The sequence below is a fragment of the Camarhynchus parvulus genome, chromosome 6 (genome assembly GCF_901933205.1).
Source record: "Camarhynchus parvulus chromosome 6, STF_HiC, whole genome shotgun sequence".
NCBI classification, from domain to species: Eukaryota; Metazoa; Chordata; class Aves; order Passeriformes; family Thraupidae; genus Camarhynchus; species Camarhynchus parvulus.
The window spans coordinates 4,458,223-4,481,363 of NC_044576.1; the positions used below are offsets into that span (position 1 = coordinate 4,458,223).

The 23,141-nt window shown below is 44.9% G+C and overlaps 1 protein-coding gene across 1 annotated transcript in view; it reads right to left on the minus strand.

Moving 5' to 3' along the window:
- PCDH15 (protocadherin related 15) overlaps window positions 1-23,141 on the minus strand; it is a 514,059-nt gene that overhangs the window by 108,024 nt on the left and 382,894 nt on the right. The window contains exons 17-20 of the mRNA XM_030950929.1: window positions 18,377-18,570; window positions 12,513-12,645; window positions 6,119-6,198; window positions 5,141-5,234 (exon numbers count right to left, since the gene is read on the minus strand). Coding sequence (XP_030806789.1) covers window positions 5,141-5,234; window positions 6,119-6,198; window positions 12,513-12,645; window positions 18,377-18,570 — 501 coding nt within the window. The remainder of the gene's footprint in view (window positions 1-5,140; window positions 5,235-6,118; window positions 6,199-12,512; window positions 12,646-18,376; window positions 18,571-23,141) is intronic.

The following is a 23,141-nucleotide window of genomic DNA, read 5'->3' on the forward strand; positions in this document are numbered from 1 at the left end:
TTCCTGCCTGCTAAATTAATGCAACCTTAACTGTTTTTTGTTGTTGGATTGTTAATGGTGACAGGTTGTGTTTTCCAGGGAAAACCCACAAGCCTGTTAATGCTCCAGGTCATAACTCAGAACAACAATAATTTGGGAAGCACAGCTGAGCATTTTAAACAATCAGGAGCATTCCAGGGAAGAGTAATGGAAAGGTGGCAGCCAGGTCACCCCATTCCACAGAAAGCCAAGGTGCTGGGTGAGGGCATAAGGGGCTCTGGATTAATTTTGATAGAATTAGCAATCCCTTAAAGTCAAATGGTGTCACCATGACTACACCACATGAATCATTTAAATCAGCCTTGGGGCTTAGAAAAGAGAAACCTCAATTACTCTGTGCCACTGCAGTCTTGTCAAACCTCTCTTAGGCCCTTTGGTAATAACACAGAAAAACGAGCAAGAAAAAATCCAAAAACCATAAATAGTAATGACACAGAAAAACAAGCAAGAAAAAATCCAAAAACCTTAAAAACCCCCAAAAATTCAGGTGTGTGGGACCACAGACTTTGCAAATGCAAAAATGAGCTCAACAGACTTCAGTGGTGATGATGGGGGTTTCTCTAAAGAATATCTGGGATCAAAAATACCACAGAGAGCCAATACCACCTTGTATCCTATCCTAAATTCCAGTGGATTTTAGGGCAGGCACAGAGCATTGGCCTGGAAAGAGCGAGATGTCTTCTCCAGTATGAGAGGAAATGACCTGGAGTTGTGCCAGGGGATGTTTAGCTTGGATAGGAAAGAAAATATCTTCACTAAAAACATTGTGAAATACTGGAACAGCTTCTGAGGAAGTGGTGGAGTCCTCATCCCTGGAAGTGTTCAGGACACGTGTGGATGTGGCACTTGAGGACATGGTAGTGGTGGAGCTGGTTGGTGGTTGGGTTTGATGATCTCAGAGATCTTTTCCAGCTTTAAGGATTCTGTGACATTCATAACTGTGGCAAAGGCATATCCAGAGGAAACACTGCTCCCCACAAGTGTGAGGCTGGGGCTGCTGGACCCACAGGCTTATGTGGGAGGTATCCTGCTGTCCTCCAAACTCCCAGAGATACCAGAATGGGAAGAAAAATCCATTTTAATGTGTCTCCCTGGGCCAAGGAAGATCCTGTCAGAGCTGGGGATGTCTGAGCCTTGCTTAGCTCCATGGAGTAAAACATCCCTGGTTTTCTGAGAACAAGAGAGTCATCATGTTGAGACAGAAAGTTTCCAAAGCAGTCTGGGATAAATTTCTTCCTGAAAACATCAAAAATTTCCAAGCATAGCAACCTTTCCCAGCTGAGGTATTCCAAGATTTTATTCACTATTATTTAAAAAATGGCGAGCAGAAGTCTTGACCCTTTGCTTTCATGTCATAATGGCCAAAAATCTTTGTTCACACAGAATTTGTCTGGGAAATACTGTGGATATTGAAATTCTGGAGTGCTGGCCTCAGTTTCTGAGGAATTTCTGAACCAGTATCACTGGGTGAAGCTACAAACATAAAACTTACTCAGGTGAGTACCAAAGACCAATGCAAATGTTCCCTTTTCCCCACTCTCTGAGGGCTTTTTGGGCATCTTTATGCTTGAAAGGTATGGATTAAATAGCCACATTTAAATTGTCAGTGCCTGAGGAACATCAGCTTCTTAGACCCTCTGCAACTGGAATTTATCTAGGGATCCTATGACTGTTCACAAAACTAAGCTGCAAAATTGTACAAATGCCAATTATCCATGGTGCAACTGCGGAGGAAAGTTCTGCTGGACTGGGTTTGTGTGGCAAGGTTCTGATAGTGGGGGGTTATAAAACTCCTGAGTCTTTGCTTATATTTTTCTTCCCTGTCCAGCTGAGGAGGGCAGGGGTAGAGCAGGGTCAAGCCACCACATCTCATTGAAAAAAAAAACCCCAAAACCCACAACAATAACAACAAAAAACCCCCACACCAGTGAAGTATTTTTCTTTTGAATGCCTTTCAAATTTAAAAAAAAACCCAAGCAAATACAGGAAGTAAAATCCAAAAGCTGACTTTAAGTAGGTTTGACTCTAATAGCTGGTTTCATGTTGGATGGAAAGGGATCAGGCTGGATATGTTACCGGTTAAAATATGTTAATGGGATTTAAATGACATTGTACCTGCCTGGGGAATTAATTTTAGGATTTTAGGCAAACTGCAACAAGGCATCTGGTGACATCACCAGTTTTCTGTGGGTACTAATGGAACTGTTCACAAAAAGCAGAGCTGGATGACAAGCAGCAGGTGAATGAGTAATGGTTTTGTAATTGTAGAAATATTTTTTTTTCCTAGAAAGACACTGTGGCTTCCTGCTAAAAACTAGTTAAAAAGCAAAATTGCTCCATGAAATGGCACCACTTGGACTAAGGATTTGTGTCCTCAGAAGGTTTTGGCACAGTACCAATCAGGAGCTTTGAGTGGCTCCTGACCCTCCTCGAGGAGAAGCCTGTCAAACAGCAGGAGCACATCCAGAAGAGCTGCAAATCGAGGGCATTGTAAGGACACAGAGAAGCCTGGCAAATCAGTCGCACCCACTGTTTCCTGGCATGGAAAAGGCCTGGAGATTTAACAGCTTGGTTGAGCTGCCTTGTTTCATCCATTTGTTTGCAAAATGAAAGCCAAAGAGCTTATCCAGCCTTTTTTGTAATCCTGGCAAGCCCAGCTCTTAACCATTTCCAGCTGCTGGCACCAGGAACTTTGGTCAACTGAGTCCTATTGCTGGACAATCTTGAGAAGAAATGTGCCCCACCACTGACAGAAAATATGAACTGCAGAAAGCAGCTACAGGCAGGGAAGGGACAGTAACAAAAACCCCAAACCAAGCAGAGGAAAAATGCTCAAGCTCCAGAGTGTGCCCACGCTTCACCCTGAGAGCAATGCACACACACCTGCAGCCGCAAAATTCCAGGGCAAAACATCTGGCATGATATCACAGAGCCATGGAATCAACAAGGCTGGAAAAGATCTCCAAGATTATCAAATCTGATCTGTGACTGATCCTCATGCCAGAGCACTGAGTGCCACGTCCAGCCCTTCCTTGGACACCTCCAGGGATGGGGATTCCAAAGCTGCCTGGGCATCCCCTGCTAATGGGATTGAGGGAGGAGAAGAGATGAGATATCAGGAGATGGAGTTCTTAAAGTGGATTTTGTTGTTACAACCAGTAACAAGAACTTCAAGAGGTGTCCAACAGCATGGTCCAGGGACAGCTCTAAAGGAGCTCTCCATGGTGTATTTTGGGTGGTTTTTCCAGAGATGAGCTTCAAACACCATATCTCAGCTCACATACAACTATTTTCTGCTAAGCACTGTGCCATGATTAACAGGATTTCCTTTCAAAACCCCAACTATCACCTTCAGAATGTTAGAATTAATCTGCTGGCCGCTTAATCCCGGGGCAAAGCGAATGAATCTCTCTCTAGATGAAAGGAAAAGGAATGAGCTTTTCAGTCCTCTTTTTTTTACACCCCAGAGAGTATTTGAGGAGCGTAACACAGCCTGAACCAACTTGCAAGTCTTTAATTTACATCTTCAGATTTCCCAGCCGAGAGTTTGAGATCAAAACCACCAAACTCACAGCTGTGAGAGCAGTTCATGAAGAACAAACCCACAAAAACTGTAACCAGATTTTTCATGGAAAAGGTGGAGACTGTTATAATTACTCTATGTTGCCACTAAATTGTATAAAGGCTTACTTGATATTTTTGAGTGTGTGTGGGAATTCTGAGTAAATCCTGGGTAGGAAGGCTAAGATTGTAAGGTGAAGAATATAAAAACAGCACGAGATAGAAAAAACAAACAAGATTTTCTTCTGCCACAATGAGCACAGGTCCAAATCTCAGAATTTTCATGATCACTCTATAGCAATGTGCCAGAGATAGCTCTGTTTCAATCTCAAATCCTTCTAGAACAGCCCATTCTTGTTATTTATTAATTATTATTGATATTATTTTAGATGTGCCATTATACACAAGGTCAGATGTACAGAGATTTCTCCCCCACCTGTGCTATTATTCCATGGCAGAGCTGCTGCATTCCTAGGGACTTGGCACAATCCAGCGGCAAGCTTTCAGGAAAAATAATTCTGTTGCCTCTGCCTGATCAATAAACACATATCCTTAAATAGTCCACCATTGTATAATATGAAAATTGAAAAAATCACCATTTTGTTATATTGAACACAAGTGTGAGCAGCAGTTGGTGGGGCTGGTTGTGGGGTCACAGATCGGTGCAAACATAGAAGACCTGCAAATAGCTCCTGACAAAAAATTGTTATTTTTGAAAGAGAAATGGGATTTTTCCAGATTTTTCTGGAGAGCTGGACAGTCAGCTGTGGAAAAGGGCTGGATAAAGTACAAATCACCAATAAAACTTCCACATCTGGGAGAAAGGAAGAAGAGAAACAGGTATCAAATAGCACAGAGAAGAAATAGAAGATGAACATCTGTGAATACACAAACCCTTGGCTGTTAAAGAATCACACAAAGCAGCAGCAAAATCCCTTTGTCCGTGATCAAAGGCAGGGACAGACAGGCTTCACCCACACCAACCAAAGGAAAACTCCCAGATTTCAGATAGGTTTGGTCAAGATCCATGGAAAACACACAATCAGACCACATGGAGGTGGGCCAGTGCTGTCCAGCCCCTTCACACTCTGATGCCTCAGGTTTTAGCTTTTACACTTTTCAGATTCTGTGCTGCTTTAGTGTGTGAGTCTGAGCTTCACATTAAGGGATGGTGAGCTCTGTGCACAGAGCAGGGAGACAGAACAATTCCTTCTCTAGCTGGGGACCAAGGACAAATGATCCAAATCTCAGGCCCAAGAATATAAACAATGGTGGACTGAAGAGAGAAAAACAAGGATGGGACTTCATGGGCTAAAGCTGTAATTGGACAATTAACTCCAATATGCAAATAGAGCAGAACTGATAAAAGTGAGAGACCCCCATGACCAGGTGTCCATTTTGTGCCCATTTTGGTTCACCTTGGGTGCAGCCCTGGCTGGGCTCTTGTGCTGCCCAAGGTGGATCCATTGAGGCCTTTTGATAAATCCCTACTTGATCAAGGGAAGGGTCAGCCTTCCCAAGGCCCCAGCAGGACACTCACCCCGTCGGGTCTGCCGTCCGAGGCCGTGACGATGAGGATGTAGCGGTCAGTGCTCTCTCTGTCCAGAGGCTTTCCCAAGGCCAGCAGGCCAGAGCTGGCAATGAAACAACACCAGGACACGTTAGCAGGGCACCTGGGAGAGGTCTCTGAGCACCTGAGCTCCACCACCTTGCTGACACCAAGGCTGCTCTTTGTAGGAGCTTTTAGGCTTTCTGTGGGTGAAAGCCAAGAAAAGCCATGAGCCAATTCCTAATGCTCTCCACTTGGATACAGGAATAATCCTGGATCAAAACATCAGCCAGTCTCAGGAGGTTGGGGTATTTAGGTTCACAATCTTTCCCTCACACCAAATTAGAATTATTTTGAACCAGGAATTAATAAGCCCCAGGTCACTTCTGTCCCATAATTCATTGTGGGAAGTTGGCTCACCACCCTCCCTTCCTCCTGCAAGGAAAAGGATACTTTGGATTGCAAATAATAATTAATAGCTAATAATAGGTAAAATAGAGCGTGGTGGGCCAGGCACAGACCAATCTGGCGCTTACAATTCAAAATAAACCCTCTCTTTCTCACTCAATTTAAGTTGGAATTCAATTTAAGGAAAATACAGTTCTTAAACAATGCTCAAAAGGCTTTTCACTACAGGCTAAACCATAACAAGTCAGGAAATTAAAGCAAAAATTGTCCCTGCCATTAGTCAGGAGCTGACAGGTAAAAGGGTTTTAATTAATCCCTGGCCACTCTTTTAAATGGAATCTTTCCACCTCAGTGAGTTTCTCTTACCCAAAGTGTTTAAAATAAATAAACAGTGGCCAGTGACAAAGCCCAGAGTTGATTTTGGCTCACAGAGCTCTCATTAAAGGCTGACAGCCCCTGGAAGGAGCAGCTGAAGGTGTCTGAGCACAACCCTTTTCTCTCAGCTCCTCATTCCCTGGGCTGACAAGTTCCAAGTCTGTTTTCCAAGGGTTTCCCACTTACCTCTGAGAGAGATTAAAAACTTGCTGAGGATCTCCATTCTGAATGAGGTATTTGATGGGGTCACCCTCTCTATCGAAAGCCTTTAGGGAAGGAAAAAAGAGGATAAAATTCAGTCAGTGGCAAAGGTTTCCTCTCTTCCCTTCTATGCAGAAACCAGGGAATTAAGTTTTAGAAAAGTTTCCCACAGAGATGACACCAATCCCTGTTTCTAAGGCAATTCTGGTTATTGATGGGCCACTCAAGATAAAGCTGGAGCACATCAGAATTCCTATGCTGCACAGAAATGACAATATCCTGAATGCAGGATAATAATTGCTATTAATTATTAGTAATTATCTAATTATTAAACTACAGCTACACCCAGCAGCATAAGTATGAAATTCAGGCTTTAATAATTTACTTCTATTTTTCTGCAGCTCCATGCTGATTAAACGGAACTTTCAGTTTCCTTTCTTCCCATTCTTCATTTCCATTTCTTATCAAGATCCCTCTTTCTGTTATTTTATTAGAATCCCAATCTTTGGCTGATGCTCCAGCGAGTTCCAACTGCAGCACTCACCCTCCCCAGTAATTTGCTTTTTGGGGGTTGAAGATCAGGGTAAGGCCTTTAAGAACAGACATTAACAGCACCAAAATTAGTAAATCCCACCGATTAGGTGAAAAAAAAAATCTTTCAACAGTTGAATAAACTACTTTTGATGCTTCTCCTTGTGCCACCTGAGGCCACTTCCTCTGGTCTAGAACAGAAGAGGCCAACTCCCCCCTCGTTCCCGTCAAGTTATTTCTGTGGGCCACAATCAAAGGCTGCAAAGCTTTGAGCTGACCCCCTAAACAGCAGTTTTTGAGATAAAAACCCAAGAAAAATAACAAAAAAACTCAACTCAAACACTCCCCAAAATTAAGAACAGAAGCACAAACTACTTAAATGTGCAGGCAGAGAAGAGAATGCAGTAAGAAAACAACTTGGCTTAGCTAAATAAAAACCAGGGGCTAAGTCAGATAGAAGGGATCAGCACAAAGAAAGAGCAAGAAAAACTGGGTGGGGACACAGCCAGAAGAAGCCAAGGCAAAACTGGAACAGAAACAGGAGAGAACACAAAGGATAACAAAGAAATGTTTAAGTTACAGAAGGAACCTGAGGAGTGGTTTGAAAAGCAGGAGGGATGATGTTGAGAAGATCAGAGAGGTAAAACTGCCCCTGTTCCAGCTCCAAACCAAATTAACTGGGGCAAAACTTCAGCTGAGAGCTGGGCAAGAGTCAGACGGAGAAGACGTTCATGAACAGAGCATCTTTGAGTCAGCTGCTGGAATTCAAGCCTAGTGAAGTCCATCCTGGTGTATACAAGGGCTGGAGCAATCTCAAAGTCATCAGAGATTTTTTTTTTGGGCACTCCCAGAGAACAAAAATGCTCAAGGGCAAACCCAAGCATTTCATGGAGGAATGAGTCAGGAAATCACACATCAGGCAGGTGGAGTGCAATTCCCAGAAACCCACAAATATCCAAACTATTTTTAAGTTCCCTGTAATGCCAATATGCAGAGGGATGACACAGAACTGAATTTCTCCAGCACAAAAGGATGCTGAAGCAATTTAATTTGATTTTCCAACAGGACAAGCCTCCTGAACAGGGCAGAAACTGGCTCATTAAAGTAGCTGAGCCATGGTGCAGGCTTTTCCTATTGTTTGTTAGGATATTTTCCCAAAGGAGTTCCAACAACAGTCACCAAGCGGAGGGTGGGATTAAGCAAGAATTAAACCATCATCAAAATGAAGGCCAGGCAGTAGTGGTGCTAGTACTGACTCAGTTCTGCATGGATGTGTACAGCTCTCCCAGCAATGATCAATATTCCCATCCACAGCATCGATGACAGACTGGGAAAATTGTTTATAAATTCCATTGGTGGCACTGAGTGACAGGAGGACTGGGTGGAATTTGGATCTCCTTGGCCTGAGGACATGAACAGTCAGGAGCTGAGCCAAGAGCACAAAACGCTGCAAGCACTGGAGGCAGACCATGTGAGGAGCTGGCATCTCTCAGGACTGTCCTTGGTCCTGAATCACCAGAATCCCATGGTTGCTCCTGTCTTCAGCCCTTTGTCCTCCTTTTGCCTTCCCTGCAGGGCATCCTGCCCTCCCTTCACATTGAGTTCTCTCACGGGTATCATTATGGTCTGCATTCTCTCATAGCAGGTCAGGGGCTCTCAGAAAACCAAAAAATCTGACTGGCTGTCATTGATTTCATTTTCTCCTTATCCCCACAGAAAATCTTTTAAAAAAAGGGGGAAAGTTGCTTTTAAAAACTCCTGCTTTCTTTCAAAGAAAACACAAAGTTCTTGTGTACAGAAGAAAAACACCCAGGGCAAGGGAGAAGAGCAACTTGTTCCTGATTTTTTCCAGATCAATGGCACAGAGTGATTCCATAAATTGGACACAACAATTCCATGTTAGCTCCTTGTTCAGCACATAACTGGACCCTGCTAACAGCCCTATTTGTTCTGCAGGCTCCCAGAAAAATGACAGCATTTGCATATTTTAATTAATAATGGCTGGCAGAACATGAAGCCATAAACGCCTCCCAGGCATGCAATAAACTCTGAGGTTTATTTACAAATTAATGCAGTGGAGATCATTTAATATTGCATTAATCTCAAATGTTGTTAATTAAAACACCAGTCAAGACCAGCCGGGTGCATTAGAAAATAAATAAGGAGATAAGAAAGAAATAAAGCTCTCCATCATCAGCATAAGAAATTTTAATGGACAAGAAAAAAGTGAATTTTATTTTTCCAAAGTCTAAAGGGCAAATTTAAAGCAGCTACATTTGCATTGTTACTCACCCTAATGTTTTGCAGACCTTCAGATTTGATAATTTGGGAATACTTGAAAAGTTTTGCTGGCTCTCTACAGGATTTTGTAACCCTCCTACTGTATGCAGAACTACCAAATTATTACTAAGAGAGAGCCATAAAATGATAATTTCTAAACCTGCACCAGCCCAAACACTGATTGGATTGATAAAACACAGGAGAAGAAACATCAGAGTGAAAATTTATACATAAAAACACTCATTCAATATTTGAGGCCTGGTGATATTCCATATCACTGATGGAGCACAGGCAATAAAACCCAAACCAAGGTGCCTATCAGGGAAATTTGTGCTGTCTGGAAAAGGCAGCACAGGGTTTCAGAAGTTTAAATATTCAGTTAATGAATGTTTAAAATACCCTGGTGGATTTTGCACAGGAGGGAATAAAGGAAGATGAGAACAGAAATATGCTGCCCACAGGAGAAGTCCTTTAACACGATGGAGGTTTTAATGCAAGACAAGGAAGCTTGACTAGGAATTGTGATGGGAGAGATCCTTCAAGCCCATCCAGTGCCACCCTTGCCATGGCAGGGACACCTTCCACTGTCCCAGGCTGCTCCAGCCTGGCCTTGGGCACTGCCAGGGATCCAGGGGCAGCCCCAGCTGCTCTGGGCACCCTGTGCCAGGGCCTGCCCACCCTGCCAGGGAACAATTCCTAATTGCCAATATCCCATCCAGCCCTGCCCTCTGGCACTGGGAAGCCATTCCCTGTGTCCTGGCACTCCAGACCCTTGTAAAAAGTCCCTCTCCATCTTCCACATTTCAGGTTGAGGACTACCAGACCTACAAGAGATACAGTCCTGGACTAACCACCAAAGCTAAAGCCAAGCATATTTGGGATTTAACAATTAAGTATTTTTCATAAAATGCAGGATCCCTGAGGCTGGAAAATCCCTGCCAGCCCATGGAGTCCCAGCTGTGCCCAGTGCCCACCTTGTCCCCAGCCCAGAGCACTGAGTGCCACCTCCAGCCCTTCCTGGGACACCTGCAGGGCTGGGCACTGCAAAGCTGCCTGGGCAGCCCCTGGCAAGGCCTGAGCACCCTTTGCATGCAGAAATTCCTGCTGCTGGCCAAGCTGAGCCTCCCCTGGCCCAGCTTGAGGCCCTTTCCCCTTGTCCTGTCTCTGTTCCCTGGCAGCACAGCCCAACCCCCCTCTGGCTGTCCCCTCCTGGCAGGGAGTTGTGCAGAGCCACAAGGTCCCCCTGAGCCTCCTTTGCTCCAGGCTGAGCCCCTTGCCAGCTCCCTCAGCCCCTCCTGGGGCTCCAGCCCCTTCCCCAGCTCCGTTCCCTGCCCTGGACACGCTCCAGCCCCTCCAGGTCCTTCCTGCACTGGGGACCCAGAACTGGACACAGCCCTGGAGGTCCCTGAGCAGGGCCAGACCAGAATGGGCTGCTTGGGGTTTAGTGAAACATTAAAGCAGATTATTCCATTGGAGCTTCACTTTCCAACCACATTTAAATCCCATCAAATCCTTCAATACTAAAATGTGCCAAGAGGTTTTTTTTCTGCCTCCAAAGATCCCTCAGGCCACAGATTCCAGCACCTGTCAAGGAAACACAAATGTTTCTGTTTCTCAGCATGTTCCTGGCTCCTTTTCCTCTTTGGGGCTTCCAACCACAAGTGTCTCTCACCGGGGAGGAGAAGGCTCCTGAACAGCCTTGGCCCTTCCACTCCTCCCTCCCTGCAGGCACCACAGATGTGCCAGGAGTTAATTGGCAGCACTGAGCTAAATTAGTCATCCTCCCTCAGCACAGGTGACTGTCTGAGCTTAACCAGCCAGAATAATCCCAGCCTTTCAGCAGGAAACCATTTTAGCAGGAGTTTTCCCATCCACCTGCTTCAGTGAGTTAATTAGAGCTCCTTTATTTCACTACTGCTAAACACAGCATTAAGTAAGTTCCTGATCACTCAAAAAAAAAAACCTCAATAAAGAGTTTCCATTTATTTCCCTATTTTGCACAGCTGGTTTTGAGGCAGAATACAATGCAGTAGACAAGGAACGGCAAATAAGTGAGGAGAGAACTGATTTTTTAGCTATTAGTGCAGCAAGGGGAGGTCTGGTCCTGCTGCATGAGGATGAGGGATGCTCCTGCTCCTGGACCTGGCCAGAAGCTGTTGCATGATCCCCGATCCCAGGGCACAAGGTCCCACTAATCCTGGGCCTGGCAGCACTGGGATCTCTGCTCCCTCTCAGCCTCTTGTTACACACACCAAGGGGTAGAAATATCTTCAGGCATTTTTCAAAAATGACAGGCTAGGGAAAGCAAATTGCCCCAAATCTTACTAAAATTCCCCATGAATGAGGTGCTGAAGCTCCTCTGATCTGTTGGCAAATACAGAGAGAGATTCAACACAACAAATCACAGTCCTTTCAAGTTCCCAGCCACTCAGAATTTTTTCTAATATAATTGTCACAGAATCCCAGAATGGTTTGGATTGGAAGGGACTTTGAAGATCAACTTGTTCCACCCCCTGCCATGGGCAGGGACACCTTCCACTATCCCAGGCTGCTCCAAGCCCCATCCAACCTGGTCTTGGACACTTCCAGGGATGCTAGGGCAGCCACAGTTGCTCTGGGCAGTGCCATTTGCAGCCTACAGCATCTTTTACAATATTTAAAGCAAACAAAGAAGTAACAGAAACAGCCAAGTGAGCCCTTTTTCTCTGCAGTCCACGTAAAAGGGGCTGCTGATCAAAATGAAACTATTTTCAACCCTTTTGAACTGCCCCTTCTTCCCCCTGGATGCAAGGACTAGCTTGTGTAAGGCATGGGCACAGAGGGCAGGAAGGTGGAGAGGGCTTCAGCAGCCTCAGGGAGTGCCAGGGTGTGGGAATCCTTAAAATCAGAGGGTTTTGGGAAAGCTGCAAAAGGCAGGCCTCAGAGACAGGAGAACTGTGATGGAACTAAGCAGTAACCATGAGATTGATCAGCAGAAAAATGATGTAAAATGTAGAAAAGCAAGGACAAATAGAACAATGATCTGTGTGTTAACACTTGTCTAGAATAACTCCCTAAGTCGCAGAAAAGTTTGTCTAGCAAGATATTAGGAAGTTTTAAGCTTAATAATGGAGCTCTGTGCATTGTGTTTTAAGGCTCATAAGCAGGTATTGCATTCAAAATAAGCAAGCGTTGTTTAACCAAAGGTACCTGTGCTTATAGTGCTTGGATGGAACTACTGTCAATGTGCTTTTGCTTTGTGTGATTGGTCAAACAACTTATAAAGTGAGTTGTAACATTGAGTTCTTGGTCTGCTGCCTGGGATGTGAGCTGGTGGCATCTTCCCATTGTCATAACCATGTAATGAGACTGATGCTGGAAAATTAAACAGCTCAAGGCACGTTCCTCAGCAGCCCTGTCCTGTTTGTGATTTGCACAGAGCCCCTCAACCAGTGATCCCAGGGAAGCCCCTCCCTGTGTACCTGGAGTTTGTGATTTGTACATGGACCCTCAGCCAGGGAAGCCCCTCTGTGTCCCTGGAGTTTGTGATTTGTACAGAGCCCTCCATCCAGGGAAGCCCCCTGTGTACCTGCAGGTTCAAGAGAACAGCGCCGACCCTCATGGCCTCGCTGACTTCCAGGCTGTACATCTGCTGTGGGAAGCGTGGCGGGCTCTGGTTGTTGGGAGGCAGCACCTCGATGTAAACAGTGGTGATGGAGCTCCTGCACGGCAAGGAGGGAAAAAACCAGTCAAAACCAGTCAGAATCAATAAATCCAATCCACAAGGCAGCCCACAGTGGTTGATTTACACACTGTGTGCTCTCAAGTTCTAACAGCCTCCCTTTGCTCCTCTAAAAGCTTCAGGACATATTTTTCCTTCTGGATCAAAAGGAAAGCAGGCTGCCACACTCACAGAATCTCTGGGTTGGGTTGGAAGAGACCTCCAAGATCATCAAGTCCAACCCAGCCCCAACACCTCAACTCAACCCTGGCACCCAGGGCCACATCCAGGCTGTTTGTAAACACATCCAGGGATGGTGACTCCACCACCTCCCCGGGCAGAACATTCCAGTTCTTTATCACTCTTTCTGTGAAAACCTTTTTCCTGATATCCAACCTATATTTCCCTTGGTGCAGCTTGACACTGTGTCCTGTGGTTCTGTCAGTGCTGCCTGGAGAAAGAGCCCAACCCCACCTGAGCACAGGCACCTTTCAAGGAGTTGTAGAGGAACTCTGAAAAGGAAGAAAAGCTCAATAATTTTCCCCAAAGCAGCTCAAAGTGGTGCAATTTCAAAAACAGAGCAGTGAGATATCAGTGCATGCTCCACAAACAAACAGCTCCCAATGTGCTGTGTCCTCTGCAGGAGCAGCGCGAATTCCAGGTTGGAAATTTTGCCACGCACAACAGCCACCCCTGGAGCATCCCTGCCGGCAGCCAGCTTGGAAAAAAGGGAGCAGGGATTGCTGGCAGAGAGGAAAATGCTGGGAGAAGAGAAGCACACAACTCTGCTGCAATGCTGTGGGTCAGTAATCCCCATTTCAGAGCCATAAATCCCATTTCAGGGCAGTAGCAATGCAGGAGGCTGCAAACCCTCGAGGTGCACTGAATCCCTGTCCCAAACAGACTGCAAACAGCATTCCAGGTGGAATACTGAAGGTTCTTTGGGACACTGAGGACCCTGCACAGACCATCCTGTAAAGCCACTTGATATGCAACAGCCTCAACTTGAGAAAGGGAGCCAGGAGTTCCCCTGGAGACGGGAGAATAAAATCTGACTTTAAAGGAGCTTCCTCTTGCCTCTCTGCTCCATTATCCCACCTGCCTCCCCTCCTGGATGTCAGCACAGCATCCCCACCCCAGAACAAACCCCTGAGAAGAGCAAGTGCTGTGCTGCAGGTGTAGCTTTTCCCCTCATAAATCCTTGGATTTATGTTGATAAAGCTCAGGTTTTAGAGCTGCAGGAAAGAAAACAAAGGGATTTATCCCAGTTTTTTTGGATGTGGGGCAGGAAGAGAGAGAAGAAAATCATGAACCCAAAGAGCTGCTTCTTGCAGGGCTAGCTAAACTCCAAAGATTTTTAGAGGGTCCTAACCAAAATTATCAGACATTTGTTATTGAAACAGCTGCTGTACTAACAGAGAGCTCATTGAATATCAAAACAGCACATTACTGATCAATATTCTTAATTAGCTGCCCAAAATTGGGGCTAAGCAGAGTCACCACTGTACTGTTGGTGTTTCCCACTGCCTTTTCCCATCAGGTTCTGGAGGTCTGGGTCAGTGACTGAGCTGGGCAGAGCAATGCCAGGGCTGAGAGGAACTGTTGGGGACTGTCACACACCCCCTGGCCATGCTCCAGGATAAGAAACTGGTCTCCAGAAGGACAAATAGCATCCTAGGGGAAGGGATTCTGCCCCTCAGGGCACATCCACACACACAGTGACAGGATTCAGTGCCAGGACACAGGGAACGGCTTCCCAGTGCCAGAGGGCAGGGCTGGATGGGATATTGGGAATTAGGAATTGTTCCCTGGCAGGGTGGGCAGGCCCTGGCACAGGGTGCCCAGAGCAGCTGGAGCTGCCCCTGGATCCCTGGCAGTGCCCAAGGCCAGGCTGGACTTTGGGGCTTGGAGCAGCCTGGGATGGTGGAAGGTGTCCCTGTCCTGGATGGGCTTTATGGTCTCTCCCAGCCCAAATCACTCTGGGATTCTAGGAATAGTAAGCAAATTTTCTTCAAATATTTAAGGCAAAATCACAGAAGTAAAGCACTAATACTCTGCAAACTAAAAGCACTCTAACATGAAATGGCTTTTTTTGCAATTCCAATCCATTTTTTTATTAACACCTTGCATTTTCCCCCCGTGTCTTTTGTGTGGGTTATAGCCCAGTTAAGGAGCTGGCAAATTCTCCTTTGGCATGGGAAGGGGAAGGAGATGGAGCTGAGCCAAGCAGTGCAGATGGTGTTTGCAGGTGAATACACAGAGACCAGCACAGCATTTGGGAACTGCAGAGAGCTCCCAAAATCACCCCAGCATGGAAAAACAGCTTTTGTGCTCCACCAGCTGATTGCAAGTCAACTGCATCCCCATCTCTGCTTCAATCATCTCCACATGGAATCATGGAATGGTTTGGGTTGGAGAGGACCTTAAACTCATCCAGTGCCACCCCTGCCATGGACAGGGACAGCTTCCACTGTCCCAGGCTGCTCCAAACCCCATCCAACCTAGCCTTGGGCACTGCCAGGGATCCAGGGGCAGCCACAGCTGCTGTGGGCAATTATAAAATCCAGGATGAATGGATTTCCATCGATGTGGACCAACCTATCTTGACTTGCTCCAGCAGAACCCTATATCACCAAGTGATACGAAGCCCACGTGCAGGAATCTGAGGGATTGTGAAAAGCTGAAAGTCTGACCTGAAATTCTTTGATTTTACAAATGCTGTCATTTTTTTTCTCCAAAAATAGAAATTGTTGTACTTCAATAGAACACAGAAGTGGACTGTGCAGGGAAGGGGGGAATTCTCCAGACCTGGAAGGTTTCAAGAAACACATGGATGTGGCACTTGCTGTGGTTTAGTTGACAAGGTTGAACTTGATGATCTTGGAGGTCTTTTCCCACCTTAACAATTCCATGATATCTCAATAATGAATAATTATAATTAATAATACTCAAACCCTGAATCTCAGTTGGGACACAGCCACTCACCAACATTTTTAAATGTCATTCCATGTAAAAAAAAAAAAAACCCAAACCAACAAACCTACACAGAATTCCAAATTCCAATTTAAATTTGTGTTCACAAAGGCAGCAGAGCTACAATTCCTGAGCCAGGTCAGTGGCTGGGTTTTGCTTTGTGCATAAGCAAGGGGGGAGACTGAAATTCAGCCACTTTCCAGATTATTTTGGTTATCCTGGCAGAGCTTTCCACTTCTTATTTGCCTTGAAGGCATTTTCAGAGGAGGAAACACAGGCTCCCAACATCCATCCTCAGAAATTCATGTGTTTAGGCAACACAAAGATTTCTCCAGCACAAAAGGAGCTGATGGCAATCAGAGCTGTAGTGTGGAGCTACACCATGGGGATCTCAGACTCTCTGAAGGGGAATTACTGATTTTTGGCCTTCTCTCTGAAGCACTACACAAAATAAATGCATAATTGTCTTCAATCTTCTCCTCAGCACTACCAGCAGCCTGCTACCAGCTTGAGTGGGTTTATCAAAAAAGCAAGCAGGAGGAAAAATAGAGTGAAATTCAGCCAAGGGACTGCTTCCAGATGTTAATTTTATGAACAACTTAACAAGTTGAATGGACAGTAATTATAAAATATGTGCACAACAGCATAAGCTGCTTTCTTGGAGACATGACAGAAGCAGCAGGTCCTGAGGAAAATCCAATTACTGAAATCCTAGTCTTGTATTTTCTTTCCTTCTTACATTTCCCATTTGAAGAAGAGGTTTTCACTTTACATCTGTGGGACGTTTGGATGCTGGAACCTCCTGATCCTCCCTTCACACTCTTTGGACAAGGAGGCTGCACATTATCAATACCAGGCTCAGAACATGAGAGACACTTTTTGTTCCCTCCACAACTTCATGAAATGACATTTTGGCACATTTAGAACACAAACTCCACAGAAACAGGTAAGCAGGGCTTGATACTTTGCTGGTTTTTGAACATATAGATCATAGAAATGTTTGGGTAAAAAGGAACCTCAAAGATGATGATGTTCCCCTCCCTGCCTAAATCCTAAATTTGCAGTCTGCTCTTTTTCAGCTGGGGTACAACAGAGATAATTTTGCCCTTAGGAATTTCAGTCTTAGTGGGGACACTGCACACCCTACACCTGGAGAGGTTCTCCAGCTCAACAACCCATTCTTTGGGATCCTTTTTGCATTTTCTGAACAAAAAGCATCTCCCTTCTCACTTGCTCTCTTCTTTCCACCCCTTCACCTCAATGAATGAATGGACATGCACAGTGACAGCACAACTGGGAACTTCTAAACATGAGACCATGGCAAGCAAATGAAATAATGAAAACCCAGTGCTGTAAGGGAAACATCACTAAGGACCACAAATATCAGTGATACTTTTGCCTAACATCCAGGAGGAATGATGAGGACGACTCCACTGATATCAGAAGGCTAATTAATTACTTTATAATTAATTACTTTATTAGACTATATTATTCTATACTATATTACATTACATCTAAACTAAATCTGCCAGGCACTCAACTGCACAATGTCACCACGGTATTTTCTGAAAAATCCCTTCGCCAGGATTTCTTCTCCTGGGGAGCTCAGAGGCCTCAGAAAAGAATGAAAACAATAATTATCTGATTGCTTGGGAATGTGGTCTGGAGATTGTTTAGCAGCAGGTGAATGTTTGATTGGTTCCACGTGAATTGTTTTAACTTTAAGACCAATCACAGTCAGTTGTGTCAGACTTTCTGAGTCTGTCATGAGCTTTCATTATCATTCTTGTTAAACCTTCTGATGTATCCTTCTCTTTCTTTAGTATAGTTTAGTGTAGTATTTTTTAATATAATATCACAGTAAATCAGCCTTCTGAGAACATGGGGTCAAATTCTCATCTCTCACCTCGTCCTGGGGACCTCACAAACACCACACACAACATCTCATGACTGTCAGCCCACAGTCCCGACACACACACACACACTCTTGGCCCTGATAGGCCAAGGAAACCAAACACCATCACTTTGGGTAAAAAAATCTCCATATTGCATTCCACTTTGGCACAAATACAGACACAGCAAATGAGATGAGAATTGTTTTGATCATTCTTTTCTCTGCTTCTCTCAGGTTCAGAGAATGCGGTCTGGAGATTGTTTACCAACAGGTGAATGTTTGATTGCTTCCATGTGAATTGTTTCTTATTAATGGCCAATCATCATCAGCTGCATCAGACTCTGAGTCTGTCACAAGCTTTCATTATCATTCTTGTTAAGCTTTCTGATGTATCCTTTCTCTTTCTTTAGTATAGCATTTTTTAATAATTTATAATATCATAAAATAATAAATTGGCCTTCTGAGAACATGGAGTCAAATTCTCCTCTCTCACCTTGTCCTGGGGACCTCACAAACACCACACACAACATCTCATGACTGTCAGCTGACAGTCCCAACACACACACACACTCTCTTGGCCCTGACAGGCCAAGGAAACCAAACACCATTGCTCTGGGTAAACAATCTCCACATTGCATTCCACTTTGGCACAAACACAGGCACAGCAAATGAGATAAGAATTGTGTTTTGATGACTCTTTTCTCTGCTTCTCCGAGGTTCAGAGAATGCGAACCCCGCACACAAAGGGCAAGAATTCTACTGCGTGTGCCACTTTTCCAGAACACAGGCATGGCCTAGAGACATGGGGGTGTGGCCCAGGTGTTATGGCTGAGCTGCTGGAGTAATTAGGAGGTGCATTAATTACCTTCTCTCCGCAGGGGGGGCACAGTCAGACGCTCTGACGGTGAGGGCGTAGGAGCGCCCCACGGCCAGCAGCACCCCCGGAGCGATGGTGATCAGGCCCGTGTGCTTGTCGATGGTGAAGTCCCCCTGAGCCCCAGCCAGGATTTCATACACTATCTGCCCATTGGCTCCCTCATCTGCATCCACGGCCGTCAGCTGCAAGGCAAAACCACAGGGTCAGCAGGGGAAGGTAATTCCAGAGGAGGAGAGGGGAGCTCGGACATCTGGGATGCACTCAGGAATTTCTAACAGAGATACAGCTGAAAGGAACAGTAATAGGTGTAAAAACAAGATGAAGCAGAGAAAAACTCCTTGCTAAAGACTGCAAGCCAATTATTTTAGGATATAAATTAAGAAACTTTAATTTAGACTGAGCTTATTCCCTGTGGGTTGGAATATATATGACTTTCTCTTTGAGAAGAAGACATTTTTTGAAAACTTTTTGTCTTTCAACAGTAATGAGAGGTTTGTGTTTATTTATTTCCCATCCTTCTCTCCACTTTTCCAGGTGACAGCCCTGGTAGTGCCAGGAAGCCTCACCTCCAGGCCTGGCATTCCAAGCCCTCCTTGTGCAGAGCTGGAGAGCAATGTTGGTGCTCATATGGCTGTGGCAGCCAAGTGGAAGGGAAATGGCAGCTCTTCCCATATGGATACACACCTGGAATCATGGAATCAGGTGGGAAAAGCCCTCTAAGATGGACAAGTCCAACTGTTAACCCAGCACTGTCAATGCCACCACTAACCCATGTTCCCAAGTGCCATGTTGTCTTTAAATCCCTTGAGAAAAAAAATCTAAATCCTAGTATTAGACCCAAATTCTAATGGTGAACATAATGAGATGAGGGGGTTCTTCTCTTCCCCTGGGAGAGGCAGTGGGTTTAACCCATTTCTGTAGTGAGCCACGCTAAACAAACATACACTCAGCCAGGAATTAGAGCCCAGGGAATATATTTGCTTTTTGTGAATCATGGAAGAAAATCCCAGAGCGGTTTTGCTTGGGAGGGACCTTAGAGCTCATCCCATTCCACCCCCTGCCTTGGGCAGGGACACCTTCTCCTATCCCAGGTTGTTCCAAGCCCTGTTCAACCTGGCCTTGTTCTCTCTTCCTCCTTTAGGAGTTGTTTTGCTGAGGTTCCTCAACTGCCTTTTCATTCTGTAGGATAACATTCCCTCAAACAGCACAAGGAATGGCATAAAGTGGTGTGAATAGCACTGGAACATCCAGGAGGCCACAGCATCCAGCTGGCAGTGGAACTTACAGGGAACGATGGCACCATGGGGTCCTCTGCTGCTCGCAGCTCCAGGCGAGCAGTGGGAGGTGGGGAATGGGAAAGGGCACCAGCAGGGGTGACAGCAGAGCTTTCCTGGGATGTCCAAAATAATCCCAGGCTCTGGAAGGATCCCTGCAGGGATCCCAGTGTGAGGATGAAAATTCAAAGGTCTCTGCCTTGGCTTTCCTGACACAAACACTCCTGCCCTGGGGCAGCAGGGGTGGAGGATGGAAATGCTGGATGTCAGCAGTGATGGAAAACCTCAGCACCCACTGTGAGGCCAAGGGCAGGATCAACAGCCCCTCCCTGAGGCAAGGCCAGCCCAACAGCAGCCTCAGCTTCTGCCTCTGGGTCCCTCTTGTCACCTTTGTGACACCTGGAGTCAGGGACAGGAGCTCCCTGATGGCCCTGCTATGCTATGATGGAAAATCATCTACCAAACAGTGCAGCATCACATCAACTTCAGCAGCTCAGAGCCTCCCACAGCACCACCCAAGGCTGCCAAACCAGCACTCAAAACTGCCAAACCAGCAACCCAAACTACCAAATCACCACCCAAAACTGCCAAACCACCACCCAAAACGGCCAAAGAACACCTAAAGGTGCCAAAACACCACCTACAGCTGCAAATCACCACCTAAAACTGCCAAACCACCACTCAAAACTGCCAAATGAATACCTAAAACTGCCAAACCAGCACCCAAAACTGCCAAACCACCATCTACAATTGCAAACCACCACCTAAAATTGCCAAACCACCACCTAAAACTGCCAAACCACCATCTGGAACTATCAAAACTCCTTTGCCAAAGGATGGCTGAAGATTCGGAAGAGCAGAAACCAAACCTTGCCACTAAAACAAGAATAAACTCCAAAGCTGCAGTATCTGAGTAACTCCCATTTGCATACAACATTGAGCACCAAGGGGAGGATGTGAATTCATGGAATCATGGAATGGTTTGGGTGGGAAGGAACCTTAAAGCTCATCTAGTTCCATGGGCAGGGACACTGTCCACTACACCAGGCTGCTCACCCTGCCTTGGACACTTCCAGGGAAAAACTCAGGGATCTAACTGGTTTCTTAGATAATCTTGATCCCTCATGCACAAAGGCTTAATCAAATACAAAATTTCATTTAGAAAGTCATAAATATTCTCCAAACCAAGAACTAAGCCTACAATAGCTTTAAAACCAAATCTTAATTAGTCTCCTACAGCATTTTAGGACACCTTGTATAGTGAACGTAGGATAAATTCTTGAAATGCCCCAAAAATCATGGAACAGAGGTCATCTCCTCTTAAAAACTTAAAAAAACAAATAAATATTCGTGTGTGTGGTTTTTTTTGTTTGTTTGTTTTAATCTACCTCATTGTCTTATTTCTTTTGGAATTCTGAAGGAGCCATGCTATGAAAACTGCAATTTGATCGCTCCTTCTATAGCTTCTATACATACCTGGGTGTGTTAATTAACCTTGCAGAGAATAATTATCCACCCAAGTGACAGAAGCTGTAAAAACCTTGTCTGCTGAACTTCAAAAGTAACACATACTCACACACACACACAAAAAAGATAAATAAAGCATTTATGCAAAATACAGGGTCCTGAGGATTTAATGGCAGGATTTGGAACCTGGCCAGTTTTTACTGGGACGACATGAAAAAGGAAAATTAATTGACTACACAAGCACAGAGATTTAGGAGGTTAATTAAACCTACAAATGCTTGGAAAGATAAGTAATTTGAAAAACATTTTGGGGGCAAAACCAAGAATCAAACCTGGGATTAAATAGAATTAAGGTTTAGCTGCTGCCATAATATATGATTCCAGAAATCCCATCTCCAGCTGTCTCAGCCCGATAGAGCTCCATAGTTAACAAGATTTAAGAAACAGTGGCTAAAACGTAAAGGGAGAAGAACAAAACAAGGTTTCATTTACTCTGCTACCAAATTTTCATCCAGCAGGATCAGCTCCATTGCATCAACATTTAATGTACTAAAAGTTTGGCAAAATAGGTGTGGATTCTGCTGCAGCAAGAAGTGGTTTTCTTGGGAGAAAACTGAGATTTAGGAGTGGTTTTGTCAGGAGGAAAAGGAGATTTAGGAGTGGTTATCTGAGAAGGAAAAGGAGGTTTGGGAATAATTTTCTTGGGGGGAAAAAGAAGATTTAGGAGTGGTTTTCTTGGGAGGGAAAGGAGATTTAGGAGTGCTTTTGTTGGGAGGGAAAGGAGATTTAGGAGTGGTTTTGTTGGGAGGAAAAAGAGGTTTAGGAGTGGATTTCTTGGGAGGAAAAAAAGGTTTGGGAATGGTTTTTTTGGGAGCAAAAGGTTTAGGAGTGGTTTTCTTGGGAGGAAAAAGAGGTTTGGGAGTGGTTTGCTTGGGAGAGAAAGGAGATTTAGGAGTGGTTTTCTTGAGAGGAAAAGGAGGTTTAGGAGTGGTTTTCTTGAGAGGAAAAGGAGGTTTGGAAGGGTAGCCTCAAGCTTACAAAGACATCTTGGTTATGATATAAAACCTGCTCAGACTCAGTTCATTACTGGAGGAAACTGGGCTTCAGTGTTTGACTTGGAACCTTCTCAGAGCAACATTTGGGGTCACCCGGCCCAGGACAGATAAAGTGATGACCAACACTCCCAGCAGCTTTCACCAGATTCAGTGTGACGGAAAAATTCCAGGATTGTTATGGAGATATTCCTGGGCCTGAGTCAACCCCAAATAATGACCTCTGAATAGGTTAAAATACTTTTTCATTATCTCCTTCAAGCATTCCATCAAGCCTCAATCCATTATTTTTTCCTTGACTCTGCAGGGATGTTGGCTGAGCAAGGTAAACAAAGCCCAGTTTTGTTTTCTCTCTCTGCTAATCAGGTTTGCTTTGGAGCTGGGAATTAATTACCTGATGGGCAGAAGGCAAAAGGTTGCAAATAAAACACGTAAATAAAAGATGAGGTGGGGTTTGGAGATGACTTCTGTGAGGATTGTTTTAGGGAAATGTTCAGGAGTGGTCAGGCATGGAACAGGTCACAACTCCAAGGCTGCCCAAGGAGTGTTTGGACAACATTCCCAGGGGTGCACAGGGTGGGATTGTTGGGGTGCCTGGGCAGGGTCAGGGGGTGGATCCCGTGCAATGTAAATGTAATTTCATTAATTACATTTAAGGCCAGTTCACAAGTTTTCCTATAAAGACCAAACACAAAAAAATCTCCTCATGGACCAAGATGGATCCATGATCCCTGTGGGTCTCTTCGAGCTGTGGATATCCCATGGTAAGATTTCCAGTAAACTGTCCTGCTCTCTTATGGCACAATGCACATTTAAGAGCTGTAAATCAAGAACTTAGGCTAAGCTGGACCTTAAAAATTAGTTTGTACTATTCTCCATTTTCCATCAGGGAATGATTTAATTGTTCTTGGAAGAGAGCCCTTGAACCTGAGTCATGCCACTGCACTAGGAAATCAGGGA